General features: G+C 46.1%; 1 protein-coding gene across 15 annotated transcripts in view; it reads left to right on the top strand.

Annotated features, from left to right (window-relative positions):
- Positions 1-2,861: 2,861 nt before the first annotated feature.
- Positions 2,862-14,056, top strand: part of KALRN (kalirin RhoGEF kinase) — a 497,542-nt gene continuing 486,347 nt past the window's right edge. For 3 of the 15 annotated variants that reach the window (XM_035331501.1, XM_035331498.1, XM_035331507.1), the window contains exon 1: positions 4,493-4,729. In XM_035331501.1, the coding sequence (XP_035187392.1) occupies positions 4,657-4,729 (73 nt within the window). In that variant the 5' untranslated portion in view covers positions 4,493-4,656. Of the gene's footprint in view, positions 2,938-3,241; positions 3,307-4,225; positions 4,339-4,452; positions 4,730-14,056 lie in introns of those variants that run through there. The other 12 variants (XM_035331506.1, XM_035331495.1, XM_035331496.1 and 9 more) reach the window with 12 other exon arrangements.

The raw sequence follows: 14,056 nt of genomic DNA, 5'->3' as shown, positions 1-14,056 counted from the left end.
CAGCTTTGGAGGCTAACAGCAGCAGGGATGATGCTGAGACAAACTCTTTGCCATGGGATTAAGGCTTGCTCCATGCCTACTAATACAGATGTTCACATCTGAGTAAAGGGTCAAGCTAACCTGCATGTGTAAAAGGTGCATGTGGCTGCTGCAAAGCCAACCTTGATGTCTATTGAACACAGCAATGATCTTTGACGTATATGTGGGCATTTGAGTCTAAACATGCGAAACATGCCTTCTGCCTCCTCTATCCTGCCCTAGAGGACAGCACACTGTGTTTCTGGGGGCTTGCAGATTTTCCCCTGCAGGATTCCTAATAGTCTGGAATATGAGCAGACACTTCCACCCCCTGCACTCAGCCCAGTGTAAGAGCACTGTAATTTCAACTCCAGTACCTAGGCATGGGTCTGAACAGGTCTCTGGGTGTGATAATTTTTTCTTACATACCCCAGAATGTAACTGCAAATAACTTATTAATGAGGCAGCCCTAGGTGCTTTTAAGACTTAGGTTTTCTTGCTCTGCTGTTGAGGCTTTCTCTTTGATCCTACCCATTAACACTTTGCATTTAGATGGTGCTGCAACACCGACAGGGAGGGACTTTCTGCACAAGTAACGGTCTCTGCAGCACCTCGCAGACGTCAGCTGTCAGCTGAGCCTGGCAAGATGGGTTTTCTCCCTGTCCCTCTTTGAATAAGGAGCCTTGGCATGGGTCGTGGGTGTTGCAGTGGTAGACTCCCAATCTCTCGTGAGGGACACCCACATTGAATATGCTTCCTCTGGGTGCTGTATTGCTTCCAGCACTGCAACTGCCCTACAGCCTTCAAAGATGTTTCTCTGTCTTGGATCTGCCATCTTGGTAAAGTGAAATTTATTGATTTCTTGTTCAAATACTTCCCCCTCCTCCCATCCTATAGTTTGCAGGCTTGTGAGATCGAGCTAAAAATGTTTTGTCTCTGATGCCATCTGTTGCTGTCCTGTTGGAAAACTTGACTGTAGTAGGGGACTTAAACCAAACGCCTGTGTGACAGTTTCTGCTACTTGAGCGGCTTCGAGGGTCATCACAAATAAGAACATTTTTACACAGCTATTTTTTCTATGAATTGAAATATTTTCCAAGTAGAGCCATGCAAAAGATTAAAACAGTGTCTGTCAATGAGACTGGTGTATTTTGGCTTATGTAATTCTGCGTCTGGTTTTGTTTGTTTTTGTTTTATTTGGTGTTTTGTACTGCAAAGAAATTGGAGGTACCTTCAGCATTATAACAAAAAAGTGACTTATAGATTGCAGAAAGTATTTTATTCCATATTTAACAGCTCTTCTTTGAATGATATAAATCATGAACTTGTTGCTGAGACTTGAACTGAAGTCATGGTGGCTCCAAGTTGTTGAAGATACTTTACAGGGACAGCCCCGCTTGTATCACAATGGTGATGAAAATAGCAGCTCACAACGTCTGGGGTTGCGCTGGAACTTACTGATGTGTGTTCTCCCCATCCTGCACGGCCATGCTGTGTGCGAAACATGGCAGCAGCACTGGTGCTTCAATGATAATGCCATGAAAACAGTGAAGATGTTGTGCAGGGCTTTCCTGGCCAGTGGAGCTGCAACCTCAGTAATGCTGTGCCTAGCCCAGCAGAGGTGGCAACAGAAATGCACAGCTAGGTCTTGATGTACTTGAATGAAACTGGATTAAAAACAAAAAAAGGCAATAACAACACTTTATTCTTTAAAAAGAAAGAATTCCCATTTGTTTCAAAGCATGAGAAAGACCGGGGGCCATTCCTGTTCTAATGAATTTGCCCTCTGAAGAAAAAAAATAGTTGTTTGCAGAAACTATCTGTATTTTACATGGTTAAATCTAAGTGCCTTAACTGGTTTAATCATTAACATAAATCAGTATAGTTATCAGCATGGCAGGTGAGTTAAATCAACTGCCCTCCATCTCTCAGCATTTTCTAAAGTGGTTGCAGGTTATGCAGACAAGGACATTTTCTGTTGCCTATGTGACTTCTACAATCAATGGTATAGGCCACGCCTGCAGGGTTCATATAAAATTCTGACACTGATATCATTAATTCTCCTTGCTGAATGATGCAAAACCTTTCTTGCTATAGGTAACTCCTGCCTAACTTCTAAGGATGCTGCTGGAGGAGGAATGCTTTGACTCAGAAACCCACCAGACTGTACAAAATCCCAAGTGGACTCAGAGTGCTTCCCTGGGAAGTCCCAATCTTCCCAGCTACCAAAGCTTTAGCTCACACACATCAGTCTGCATGTGAGCGTCTGGGGGGGCAGAAAGGGCTAAGGAGTGAAGCAGGGCTGTGTGCAGCGAATACTCAGAGATGAAATCTCACGGCAGGATTTGAAATGGTGCAGCTTGTTTAGGACTTGAAAAGAGAAGGCTTTTCTGCCTTGTGGTGTGGAAAAGGGGGTGAGCGGTTGCTGAAGAAGGCTGGTGCTTGAAAGACTGATTATGCTCAGGTGTTTGTGGTGTGTTAATGCCCTGCTGCTGGAGTTTGAGCCAGTTCTAGTGTGCTGATGGCCCTAAGGAGGCAGCACAGAGGGCTGCACCAAGCCTTGTTTTCTGTAGATAGTTGTGAAATGACCCTTTTTATCCCTAAGCATAAAAAGGTAAATGGCTATACTTAAACACAGCTGGGGTGAGGCTTGGGAAACAGGCAGTAAATCAGAAAGGAGAGAATAAAGCAACCAGAGGGAAACTAAATGCTAGATTTCTTTAGGATGCTTGCTTATATTTCCGCAGTCCCCAGGCCTGATGTATGATTTGATTCTCAATTCTGTTTCAATTCCACTAGTAAACAGTAAGATTGGATAAGATGTGATTGAGATGCCTCTGCTCAATGCTGTTCGGATACATTGGTTTCTTCAGGGAAAGATTCAGCCCTCTTATCAAGTACAATATACCTAGTCTGTGGGTGTGCATCCAAATCCAGCCTTCCCCTACCCTCTGTTGGGAAGAGAGCTGATGGAGGAAATCCGTGTTGTCTGAAATACTCAACGGTAAAACAGAAAAGGCTCTGCTGGCCTCAGCTGCTCACCTGCCTGACAGATTGAGATCTGATCCAGACAGTGTCACTTACAACCAGTTGGTTCTGAGATTTCTGCTGCCCGGATTATTTTCTTTCCTGAGACTCACTAGACTGGTGTTGAGCTCTTCTGAAGTGCCCCTGCGAGTCCCTCTGCGGTGACCTGGAGATGTTTTGTCTGTGTCCTCTCCAGCACATTTCCTCCTGCGCACCTCGAGAGTCCCTCAAACATCAGAGTTTTTCAGCGGCAAAGGAGCAGTGAGTGGGCATCATCCTTACAGGGACATGGGTATTCTGGGGGCACGGGGACCTGCTGGCTGAGACCCTTGTTCTTGAGAGTGGAAGATGCTTTTCTGCAGCAGGGCTGGGTTATCTAAGGGTGATCCAGCCAGGGGGGTGGCTGCTCCAACAGTTGCTTCCCCTTTCCCAGGGTAGAGGTAACAAAAAGATGAGCAACCAAGGTGAGAGAGCAGCCCTGTTGTACAGTGGGGCTCTGCCTAGGTGGAACATTTCTCCTTAAACAATGTTTCTCCTTAAGCAAGCTGCTAGTCATAGGGCTGTTACGTGATTACAGAGGAATGAGGAGCTGGTGAGACTTCAAATAGGTGAACAGGAGAAGAAAGGAGAGTGCCCAAATAGCAAATATCTGTCTTGCTGTCTATCTCTGCCTGTCTGTGCTTGAAATCTTGATAGCTGGGCTTAGGGAATAATATTTAACACAGCTGCTGGAGTACAAACAAGCATTCCTCACGATGCTCCTTTGGGGACAACAATTATTGTCCCAAATCACAAATACTGCAGCTAGAGTAGAGAAATAAAATAATTTAAATAGCTGCATCAGCAGCTGGGCTGGGACCAGGACCTTGGCTTTTCCAACTCCTTTTTGCCTCTCCACCCTTGGGACTGTAAGGGGTAAGCTGTGAAGGTGTACCTGCAGCAACACGCAGCTGCACCGAGCCTTTCCAAAACCCATGAACAGCAATCAGGGAAGGAAAAAAAAAAGGGTGTGGGGGTGTGTTCCTTTTCAACCACAGGAGCTATCGCTCTCGATCCCCGACCACCTGCCCAGCTGACAGCCCCGCACCGCGGCTGCTCGCCCGGGGGGCGGAATGGCAGCGGCGCAAGCTGGCGATGCGCACCAGTAGGGCTGCCGAGCACCCGGGGGAGGAAACCCAGCAGCAGCCCCCAGCCGGGGCTGCCCGGGGGGCGCCGCAGGCTCGGGAGGTGCCGGTAGGGGAGCGGTGGGTGCCGTGCAGAGCCGTGCCGGGTTATCAGCGCGGAGAGGGGCAGGTCGGAACAATAGCGGGCGGAGGGAGGGACGGAGGGAGAGAGGGGGGCGGCGGCAGCGGGGACTCACTCGGCGGGGACTCAGCACCCCGCCCCGGGCAGCCCAGCCCAGCCCCGGGGCAGCCGCCCCGCAGGCACCGCGGCTGGGATGAGCCGGGCGGTGCTCGGCTGGGCTCGCTGCTAAACGCGCCTCCATCCCTCTTCTCCTCCCTCCTCTCCTCCCTCCCTCTTTTTTTCCTCTCTCTCTCCCGGCTCTCCTCCTCCTCCCTAACTCACTGGATATTACCAGCCGCCGGGCTCGCCGCCTCCTCTCCCCCAGCCATGAATCCCAGCGAAGGGGCAGCGGAGGAAGGCGCTGTCCCCGACTCTGAGGTGGATGCTTTCTTCCGAACAGGTAAGGGGAGCCGAGGGGACGGGGAAGGGGCTGGGGCACCGCCGGGCCCTGCCTGGGATGCGGGGTTGGCGGCGGCAGCGCGGGCACCGCCGTCAGCGGAGCCGAGGGAAGGGAGAGGAGAAGCGGGCGGAGAGCCGGGGATCCCCGCCTGCCTCCTGGCTTTGTCCCCCGCAGCCCCCTGGGTTCGCTTCCCCGGCTCCCCCCCTCCATGTCCCCGTGAAGATGCTGCCGCGGAGCCGCCGCACGGGGTTGCCCTCCCACCGCCGACCACGTCGGAGGGGACCGGCCGGGCCCCCGCCCCCGGCTGCCCCCAAAACCTTACGGGGATGCTCGGTGTGTCCCTCACTAATCCCCCCCCGGGGACCCTGCGGGTCGCGGAGCCGGCTGCCAGCCCTATGCCCTGCCCGGGCTGCGAGGGTCGCCGGGCTCCGGCAGAATGGGGGCTTCATTAATCGCTCCTTCGTTAATTAAATTCTGCGGGCAGCGGGGACGTGTCGGGGCTCCCCCTGCGCCACACGCCCGGGAGGTGCTGTTCCCTGGGGGCCCTCGGCTTTGCACAGGCTCAGCATCTCAGCTGGAACTACTTGTGGTCCCTCCCCTCCCCCCTCCCGTCGACGAAATCAGAGTCTCAAGAAAGTATTACGGGCTTCTTGGTAGATATTTAATTAAAAATTGTAAAGGATTAAATGCTTGTTTCATAAGGGGATTGACCCTTTTGGGCTGGGATTGCCACTTATTGCCACAGCTGTTTGTCAAGACTTTGCTTTTCAGCTGTCTTCCTCCTTCTACCTGCTCATTAGCTATACAGAGTGCTTTGAGCTCCGGTTACAAAAAAACAACTATGTAATCACCAAAACTTCAAGTAGTTAAATCCTGAAGGCAGCAGAGGTTCCCTGCCATGGTAGACTGCACCCCATTTATGTGAAAACCCTTTGATCTAGAGGATAACTATAATAAGGTCTGGCTGTGTGTATCTTGTGATCCACAAGCCATTAAGGCATAGGATATTTGCCTGTTGATAGCTTACCAGGTTATAAGCTCATTTCCCAAGCCTCCTCAATATTAGCATTTGTAGGCAAATGAAGATTCTCTTAAAGAAAAGAAAGAAAACAAAAACACATACAGAACAGAAAATCACAACAATTTTCCTTATAGAAACACATTACAAAAGGTTCTCCCCACCTTTTATCGTCTTCCCCCCTTCCTCCAAAACTAAATAATTTCCCTGTGGCACTGCCTTCTCAGTGTAAGCACATTAGCACAACTGAATCTGGAGAGAGTCAAGTCTGTCTAGCTTTTATGAAAAAAAAATCCAAAATGAGGAAAAAGCACAGTGAAGCACTATGTGCTTCTTTCACTCTGTGACAATTTTCACTCCCTGGCAATTTCACCTGTAGAACCAGAAATATGCTGCTGCCAGTTTCAGCCTCCCAACACTTCTGCTCCTCAAGGAAACAAAATCACGGAAATGTAGGCTTGGAAGGGATGCTCAGGCCACAGCCGTGTGCTGAAGCGTGTGTACACACACAGCCATCCCTGTTGGTTGGCTCATCTGCCTTGAAAAGGTTCATCGAAGGAGATCACAAAATTCTTGTTTCTGCACTGTTAATGTATCATTTTGTGTCCAAAAAGATTACATGGAAAAATATTAGTAATTCATGTTGATTGCCAGCTGTTATAATGACCAGGCGACATCACTGAGGAATGGGGAGAAAGCAAATGATAGCAGGCATGACTCACGTGAAATTGCAACGTTGGTTTTCTGCGATGTTTGCTTGCCATTTGCTTCTCGGGGCTGTGACTGTCTGAAGCTGGTCTCACTGGATGGCAGAGAGACCAGCACATGTGGGGCTCTGGGGCTTCTTCTGTTTCTCTTCTCCCCCATCAGTTGCAATCTTGCCCGAGTGAGGGCTGTGAGGTGGGGTCTGGTTTGTAATAGCTGTAGAGACCTGCATAGGCTTAGCATTCCTTTTCTCTTGGTATTAGCTTTTTGCTTTTATTTCTCCTGTCCTGACTTGTATTCCAGATTTGTAAAGCTATATAGCCATAACCATTGTGGCTTTCATTCTCTTGAATAGTCAAAAAAAAAAAAAAAAAAAAAAAATCCGTGTGGCTTAAAGATTAGTGGCTCCAATAGCATAAGCATACACCAGGCTGCCTAAACCCATCCTGAATTCACAGCTACTGCATAGAAAAGCACGAAGTCATTATTCTCAGTGAAAAGATGGAGTCCAAACAACTAATATCTCACTCGGAGGCTTTTAGCAAGCAGACGGGCTCTGCACTGAGCCGGGAGGATCGATAGGCTGCTCCCTGGTACCAGCAGAGGAGGCTGATGCTGGGAATGGCGCCGCGCACGGAGCAGCTCCGCCGGCAGCACCCAAACACTGGACGTAGCGGTCCCTTTTCAGCGAGAACAGAGACAGCAGGTCTCTGAGCTGGACCTGGGAAGTAAAACCAAGGGAATTAACACGAGGTAATAAAGGAGGGCCTGTTCCTCAGTGTATGTGGATGAGAACTAGGAAGGACTTTCTGAAAAGAGTGGATTTAACACCTGTGTGGTTGGTGCTGGAATTCATCCCTGGAGGCACACAGGGTAGGGACTATTCTAGTTTTCACCATCAGATGTGTGCAGAGTAATTCTATCTTTTGGAGAATCATTCCCATGTAACTGGGATAAAAATCACCATGCAGAGGGACTTCAAGGGCAGAAATGACCATTGCAATCTCCAGCTCTGATATCTGGGATGACAGGCTGCTGAATCAAAGTAGTAATTTCTGCAGAGTTTATCACTGCTTTTTGAGCTTATGTTTGAGTGAGAAAGCAAATTTGTGCGTAGGTCTACCTTATTAAGTTCCTCGTGTCTATTTCAGTGACAGATAATACAATACAAGCGAGTTGTGTAGAGCTCTTAGAGGTCTATGTTAAAAGTGTACTGAGACTTTTACATTGCATGGAACCGAAGCCAAATACCTGTTGTTTGAAACATAAAATGAGCCTCTTTGTAAAGTGTACAACCGACAGATCTCCCTCAGATATAGGCACGGAGGGAGAGCTTTGTCTTTGTGCCGAAGTTGTACGAATTTCTGCAGTGTGTTTTAGAAGCAGAGGTAAAACATATGAGAAAATCATTTACCAAAATATTAAATATTTATAGAGGTCATTGACAGAACAGTTTAGCAAACTACTGATTACTGGGAAGGTTAATCATCAATATTTCTTATCCACTAGTGGTACAGTTTTCTAAATTATTTTTCTGGCACTTAACATTGATTATATCTGATATGAAGATGCCGAATTTGTCAGAGATAATTCCTGTGGGTGAGTTGAAAATTGATATTGTTCCATCTCCTTTGACTACGATGAATTATTCTGTTTGCTTTCAGCTCTCCACCAGCCGCTTAGACTTTCAGCATTGTTCATTTGTGCACAAGTGACTGGCAGCTCCGCTACTAAATAACTTTAAAATGATTGGCAGTGGCCAGGCTGTTTGATCAATAGATGTGCTTGAAATGATGTCTACCGAGAAGTGCTCCTCGAGGTTGATGGAATCAAGTGTCTCCTCGTAGAGCGGATAAATTGATTCAATCTAGTTGTCACAGGGAGTGAGGTGTTTGCGTGACGCATGACTTCCTCACCTTGAGACTTCATAATTTATAAGGTCCGGTCCAGTAATGCATGCTGATAAAGGAGGCTCTGCTGTAGGAAAGGCTGTCAGGTTGTACGGACCACTTGGAAAGCTCCCATGCTCTTGATGGTGATGCTGTTAATTAAAATCCATACTGTTCTCGGGGGGCTTTGACCTCTGACCCTGTCAGGAATATGAGGTTTGTTCCTTTCTTTCCTTATTATCTAATGTGGGTGTTTTTTCATGTGACTGATGTGGGGGAGAGAGCTGGTTATGGCACTCCATGTGAGGACCCAGATGCTCCCAAGTCCCTATCACCGCATATCCCAGTGCATGGGGTGGGCCATACTGATCTGCCCTTCTCTTCCCCGGGACCCTCAGAGGGAGCTCTGCTGGTCTAGGAACTGGCATGGAGACATGGACACGCCAGTGGATCCAGAGATCTTGGCAGGAGTGACTTCCCCCTCTGGCCCTGCAGGTGCTGCTCAGAAATGAGGCAGAACCTACTGATCTGTGGGGTCTTGTGACAGAAGCAGAAGGGTCTCTGTTGTCTGGTCCTGGAAAGGAGTAATTTAAATTAGTGATTTAGTTCAGAAAAGGTGTTTGGATGAATGTTCTTTTCCCAACTCCTTCCTTGTCACTCAGAAGTATGAACAGGGCAACAGGGGTGACACCTGATGGTCATTTATGATGTGTGACACCTGATGGTCGTTAATAATGTGCTTCTGCTGGATGAGGTTGCATTGTGTTATAGGCCAGTAGGAAGGTATTTGTTCTATCTGATATTAATCAAATTAACAGGAAAAGAGTTACTTCCAGAGGCAAAGGCTTGTTGCACCTAGCTTCTGGTCAGAGCTGCTAGGTATTGAAGTCACAATCCTTGCTTTCCAAAACAGGGTGAAACAGGACAAGTAAGATCATAGTGCAGACACCAGTGAAGTTCACGGGTGATGTGATGAGGTTTGATACAGCATCTGCGATGTTCCTGAAGGGGTGGGGAAAGCCCATTGCCTTCACTGGGTTTGGGGACAAAGATCCCAATGAAGGAAAGTGATACCCCAAAGTCTTTCCATCAAAGAGGAGCCCCACACAACTCTCCTAGTGCTCATGGAGACCATTTTGCATCCGGCATAGGTGGCTACTTGTGTTTTGGGGTGATGGGCTCCATGGATACAAGCAAGCATCCCACTGGGCCATGAATATATAATTACTGCTCTTCCCCCCAAACCCCTATACTTTGTCAAGTCTCATAATAAGGTGCTAGAGAAACACAGGGGCTTAGAAATGGGAGCAACTTTGTTTTTTTTGCTGGTTCCCGCCCACTCCAAGCACACCCCCCTCTGTGTTTAGAGCCCCTTGAGGAATCCTCTAGCTGGGCAGGTGTTCTGGACCCCTTGAAGATCTGGGATGAAGTATTTTGTTGTTTCAGCTGCTGTGACATTACAGTTCCTAGGAAGTTTGATTATGGATGTATAGCAGCTTTATAGCTCCGTGGTGACCTGTACCATACAGTACCCAGTGGTATTTGTAAGTACTTCATAGTTGCATCAAAGAAAATACTTATGGAGTATTAGACCTTATAAACCCACAGCGCTGTGCGTTTTATGGCTGGAACTTAAAGTAAATCATGAAACAACTTAGAGGTATTTATGCTTTTATTTGATTTGGATTGGTGTCCTGCTTTTAATATTTCTTTGGATAAACAACTCCTGTTTTACAGGCTTTTATGGCACACATGCCCTGTGTTTAACTAAAGGGACTCTGCCATTTGGGGAATTTTGCCTGGACACTCTGGCAAGAATAACAGCGAATATTATGATATACGTGTTGCAAAAGAAAGCTGGATACAAAAAGAGAAGGCAAACAGAGAAGTCAAATATGATTGTCTGAATAGAGAGCCCTAGGATGCAGAGGGCTATAAAAGAAAGAAGTCATAATATTGTGATTTTTTTCCCGCACTCAATTCTGGGACAGACTGTGTTACTGTCACACAGATCCAGAGGACTTCAGAGGAATTGTTTGGGAATTTTTGCTGATGTAACCAAAATCAGCACTTGGTCCTGGCACTGCAACAGCAGCCATAAATCTAGGTTCAAGTCAGTCACCTGTGCAAGATGTGGATTGCAGCATGTTGAAATGAGGTTTCAGGTGTTGCAGGCTAAGGATGGAGTGATACTTCAGCAATTTTTATTTATTTATTTATTTTGTGTGTGTGTGTGTTGTGTTTCATGCCTGTTTCAGAATGAGCCTAGTGTTTGAAACTCAGGACAAGGACTTTTCTCTGTTTTAAGTCATTGCAAAAGTTATGCATGTGACTGCTGGAATAACATCATTTTTAGTCACTTTTCATTTATTTTACTTTGCACAATTCAGTTAAGGTTGGAAATGGTATTTTCAAATTACATATATTCAGTGCTGGAGTAGGAAATAGGTAAAAAAGGATTGAAGTTTAAATAATTCCTGTTTCCTAATCAGGGGATTAGGAGATATTTAAAAGTGGAAACAAAACTATAAAAAATCATTTGTATTTGCTCACTTTCATTAACTAGTGCCTAGAATAAATTGTGTCTTATTGGGGTTCTTTCTCCCTAAACATGTGTGGCTTTGCTACTAAGCCCAGGACTGCCTTCTGTTTCTTCAAAAATGACACAGTATAATGGCTGGGAACATATAGGTACATAGGCCTAATTTGTTACACTCCCACTTCAAGGCAACAAATTGCCTTTAAAACTAAAAATGAAATTCCCTTTTTGTAACCTTAATTATCTGAACCAGCACTTCAGTCTCACTGATGGAACAAAACTACCATAATTAGGCAGACCTTAGTTTTTAGCGTAAGGTCACATCATGCTTTGCTGAGAATAATAAGAGGAAATGATCTTCAATTTAACATCTCGGTGACTGGCAGACCAGCTGCTCTGGTCATTTCTGTTAGTGAAGTGGCCTTGGGAAAAAGGGTGAGTGAGTGCTGTTTGTGAGAGAAATTAAATTAACCTCATGGCGTAATTGGTACCCGTGCAGACTTAGTGGAGTTTTCAGGTTTTTTAAACCCTTTTGTACATGTGTGCAATAAGCTGTGCTGAAGAGGCAGAAGGTAAGGCATATCTTGAAAATAAAAATCGAAAAGGAAAGATTTCCCTCTCGGAAGTTGCTCTCCTCTGCGGATGGTGAGCCTGCCTTGGCAAGGGGAGAGCTGGAAAAAGCAGCAGAGGCAATATGTCCCGCTGCAGCCGGGATATGAAGGGTGGTGGTTGGCCCAGGCTGGTTTATTACCTGAAATTAGAATAGATGCTGCAAAGAGAGCTTTGTGAAGGTTCCCCGCTAATACCGACACTGCTGCGTGGTTCGTGACTCCCAGGGTGTACCCTGGTGCTCCTGCTGTTGTAATCGCAACTGGCAGCCTAGGCTGGAGCAGCATTGTCAGCTGGAAACAATAGTGGCTGATTCTTGTTTGTCAGCTGGGACAATAGCCCCGCTGATGGGCTGCGGTGGAGGAGAGCCGGCCCCCTTTGTATGGCAGTGCAGGCATGGCAGATGGCTAATTGGACATGATAAACCACGGGGGCAATGGGGAAGAAAAAGGAGATCTGCAGGGATTATCAGCTTGTGTCTCCCACGTTTAAAAATATAAACAAAGAAAAGTATTTTAAATATGCTTTTCATCAGCTTTTTTTTTTTTTTTTTTTTTTTTTTTATGAGTATATCATCAAGACCCACTAACTAAACTCCTTTTCCTAGCTAATGTGAGGTGTGTTTTATTAGCAGGGAGCAAATCACATTACTGAATGGGAAGGTGGGCAAACACATGGCCCCCAGAGACGCTGGCATGGCACTTAGGAAAATTAGCAGTGAGTATTTTTCACCAGTCTTCTAAGTGAATGTCAAACTGTTGTGCCAAACAGCGTCCAAGCTGAAAACGAAGAGCTTCATGGCAGTGCTTTTTGGGAGTGGAAAGTTCAGCTCTCCTGTAGCTTGCCTGGGTGCCAATATACAACCATCAGTTTTGCATCATTGAAAAGTTAAGATGATTAATGAGGGCATAATTTATGCATTTAACTGTCTTTTATTAGACTTATTAGAGAATATACTTTAAAGGCAGGTCCTGAGGCCTTTATTCAGACAAACTTTTACTAATTTAAAACAGCTTTATAAAAAATGGAATGAAAACTTTGTGGTGTGTGTCAATCCCAGGTAGTTTTTGATTTAAATGTCCTTTAGGTATGAGTTCTGTAGGGGGTCTGGGCTGCAGGCTGTGAGCTCAAGGCTCACAACCACAGCCTGGTAGCAGCAATCCATCCCTTTGGACGTATCGTAATTCTGGTTTTGCTCATCCCTTGTTTAATGGTGAGATGAAAAACACACCCCGATGATATTCGTTATTTTTTCTGCTGTTCATGAAGATGGTTTAAGAAGTAAAGCTGTAGTGGGGTCATTGCACTGGTGGCTGCTGCAGCGACCCACGGTCCTCACTGGCTTTAACACCCAGCTTTGTAAAATGGTATCAAGTGCCGAGGATATTTTACTGTTTTAGTGCGTCTTGTAATACTAATGTTATGGCATATAACAGATACATTCAAATTGCAGTAAAAATAAATCTGCAAGAGGTTAAAAATAATAGCTAACAAGAAATATGCAGTTCTCTGGTAGCAGATTTACTTTCTGTGGAAATGTCTGGACTGTGTTTCTCGTGCACTGTTTACTACTGTCTTTTCCCACAGGACAGGTTTAGTGGAAATTCCAGATGAGAAGTTTCATGGGTTGCTGCTGGTTTCGGCAGGTCCCAGTGCTCTACCTGTCAGTCTGCACAGGCCTTGAAGCTGTAGGTGCAGGAGGCCATTTGAAGTGAGTGGATGTAGGGCTGATTTCTTACAGGCCCGACAACGTTGCCGTTATGATGGCTCTCTACCAGAGTTTATTTCTCTAATTGTCGCTGATTAGTTCTTTCTGAAGTAAATGCTGCACAAATGCTGAACAAAAAGATGGTCCCTGCCACAAAGTGTTTACGATAAAAGCGGTTGAGTGGATTGTGAATTCATTTAACCAAAGACTCATTTTTCACTTTGCTTTTGAGCAGAGGACAAGCCAGTGCTGTTACTGGGGGCTGACACTGGGTGTGGAGCAGAGGGAATAGCTGAGAACAATGCAAAAATAAGGGGGGGAGAAAAGAGAAAACTGCAGGGAAACCTGAAAATGTGGGAGAAAGTAACAAAATTATCAACCAGAGTACTTCAGAGCTGGAAGGCCCTTTGCTGGGAAAGCAATTGCAGCCTGCATCCTTCGTGGAAGGGAAGTGAGTGATGTCAGCATGGGGAAGGTCAGAAGCCAAAGGAAATCGCAGAAATGAGACAATAAGAGGTTTGATTGCCTTTGGCTTTCCATCCTGAAAACTATAACTCTAGTTTTTCTCACATGTAGGATGAAAATATCCACAGGTTTTGTGCCATACTCAGAAAGAGGAAGGTGGCCATGCAAAGCAAAGGAAAAACAGTAGGATTTTCTCCACCAGGAGACGCCTCTCGCCATCTGTGACCATTATTATCACAATGCAGTCTTTTAATGGTGACTGTACCAAATGCCTGTCTTGCTTTGATGCTAGAGAAATAAGACATTTGCCTCTGAAGCAAAGACATAGAGCCAAAATTCTTGGGTGTTCTCCTTCACATTTAATGTCTCGTGTTCATAGAAACATGGCCTGAAG

This window comes from Oxyura jamaicensis, chromosome 7 (assembly GCF_011077185.1).
Source record: "Oxyura jamaicensis isolate SHBP4307 breed ruddy duck chromosome 7, BPBGC_Ojam_1.0, whole genome shotgun sequence".
Taxonomy (NCBI): Eukaryota; Metazoa; Chordata; class Aves; order Anseriformes; family Anatidae; genus Oxyura; species Oxyura jamaicensis.
This window is presented reverse-complemented; position numbering and strand designations above follow the sequence as displayed.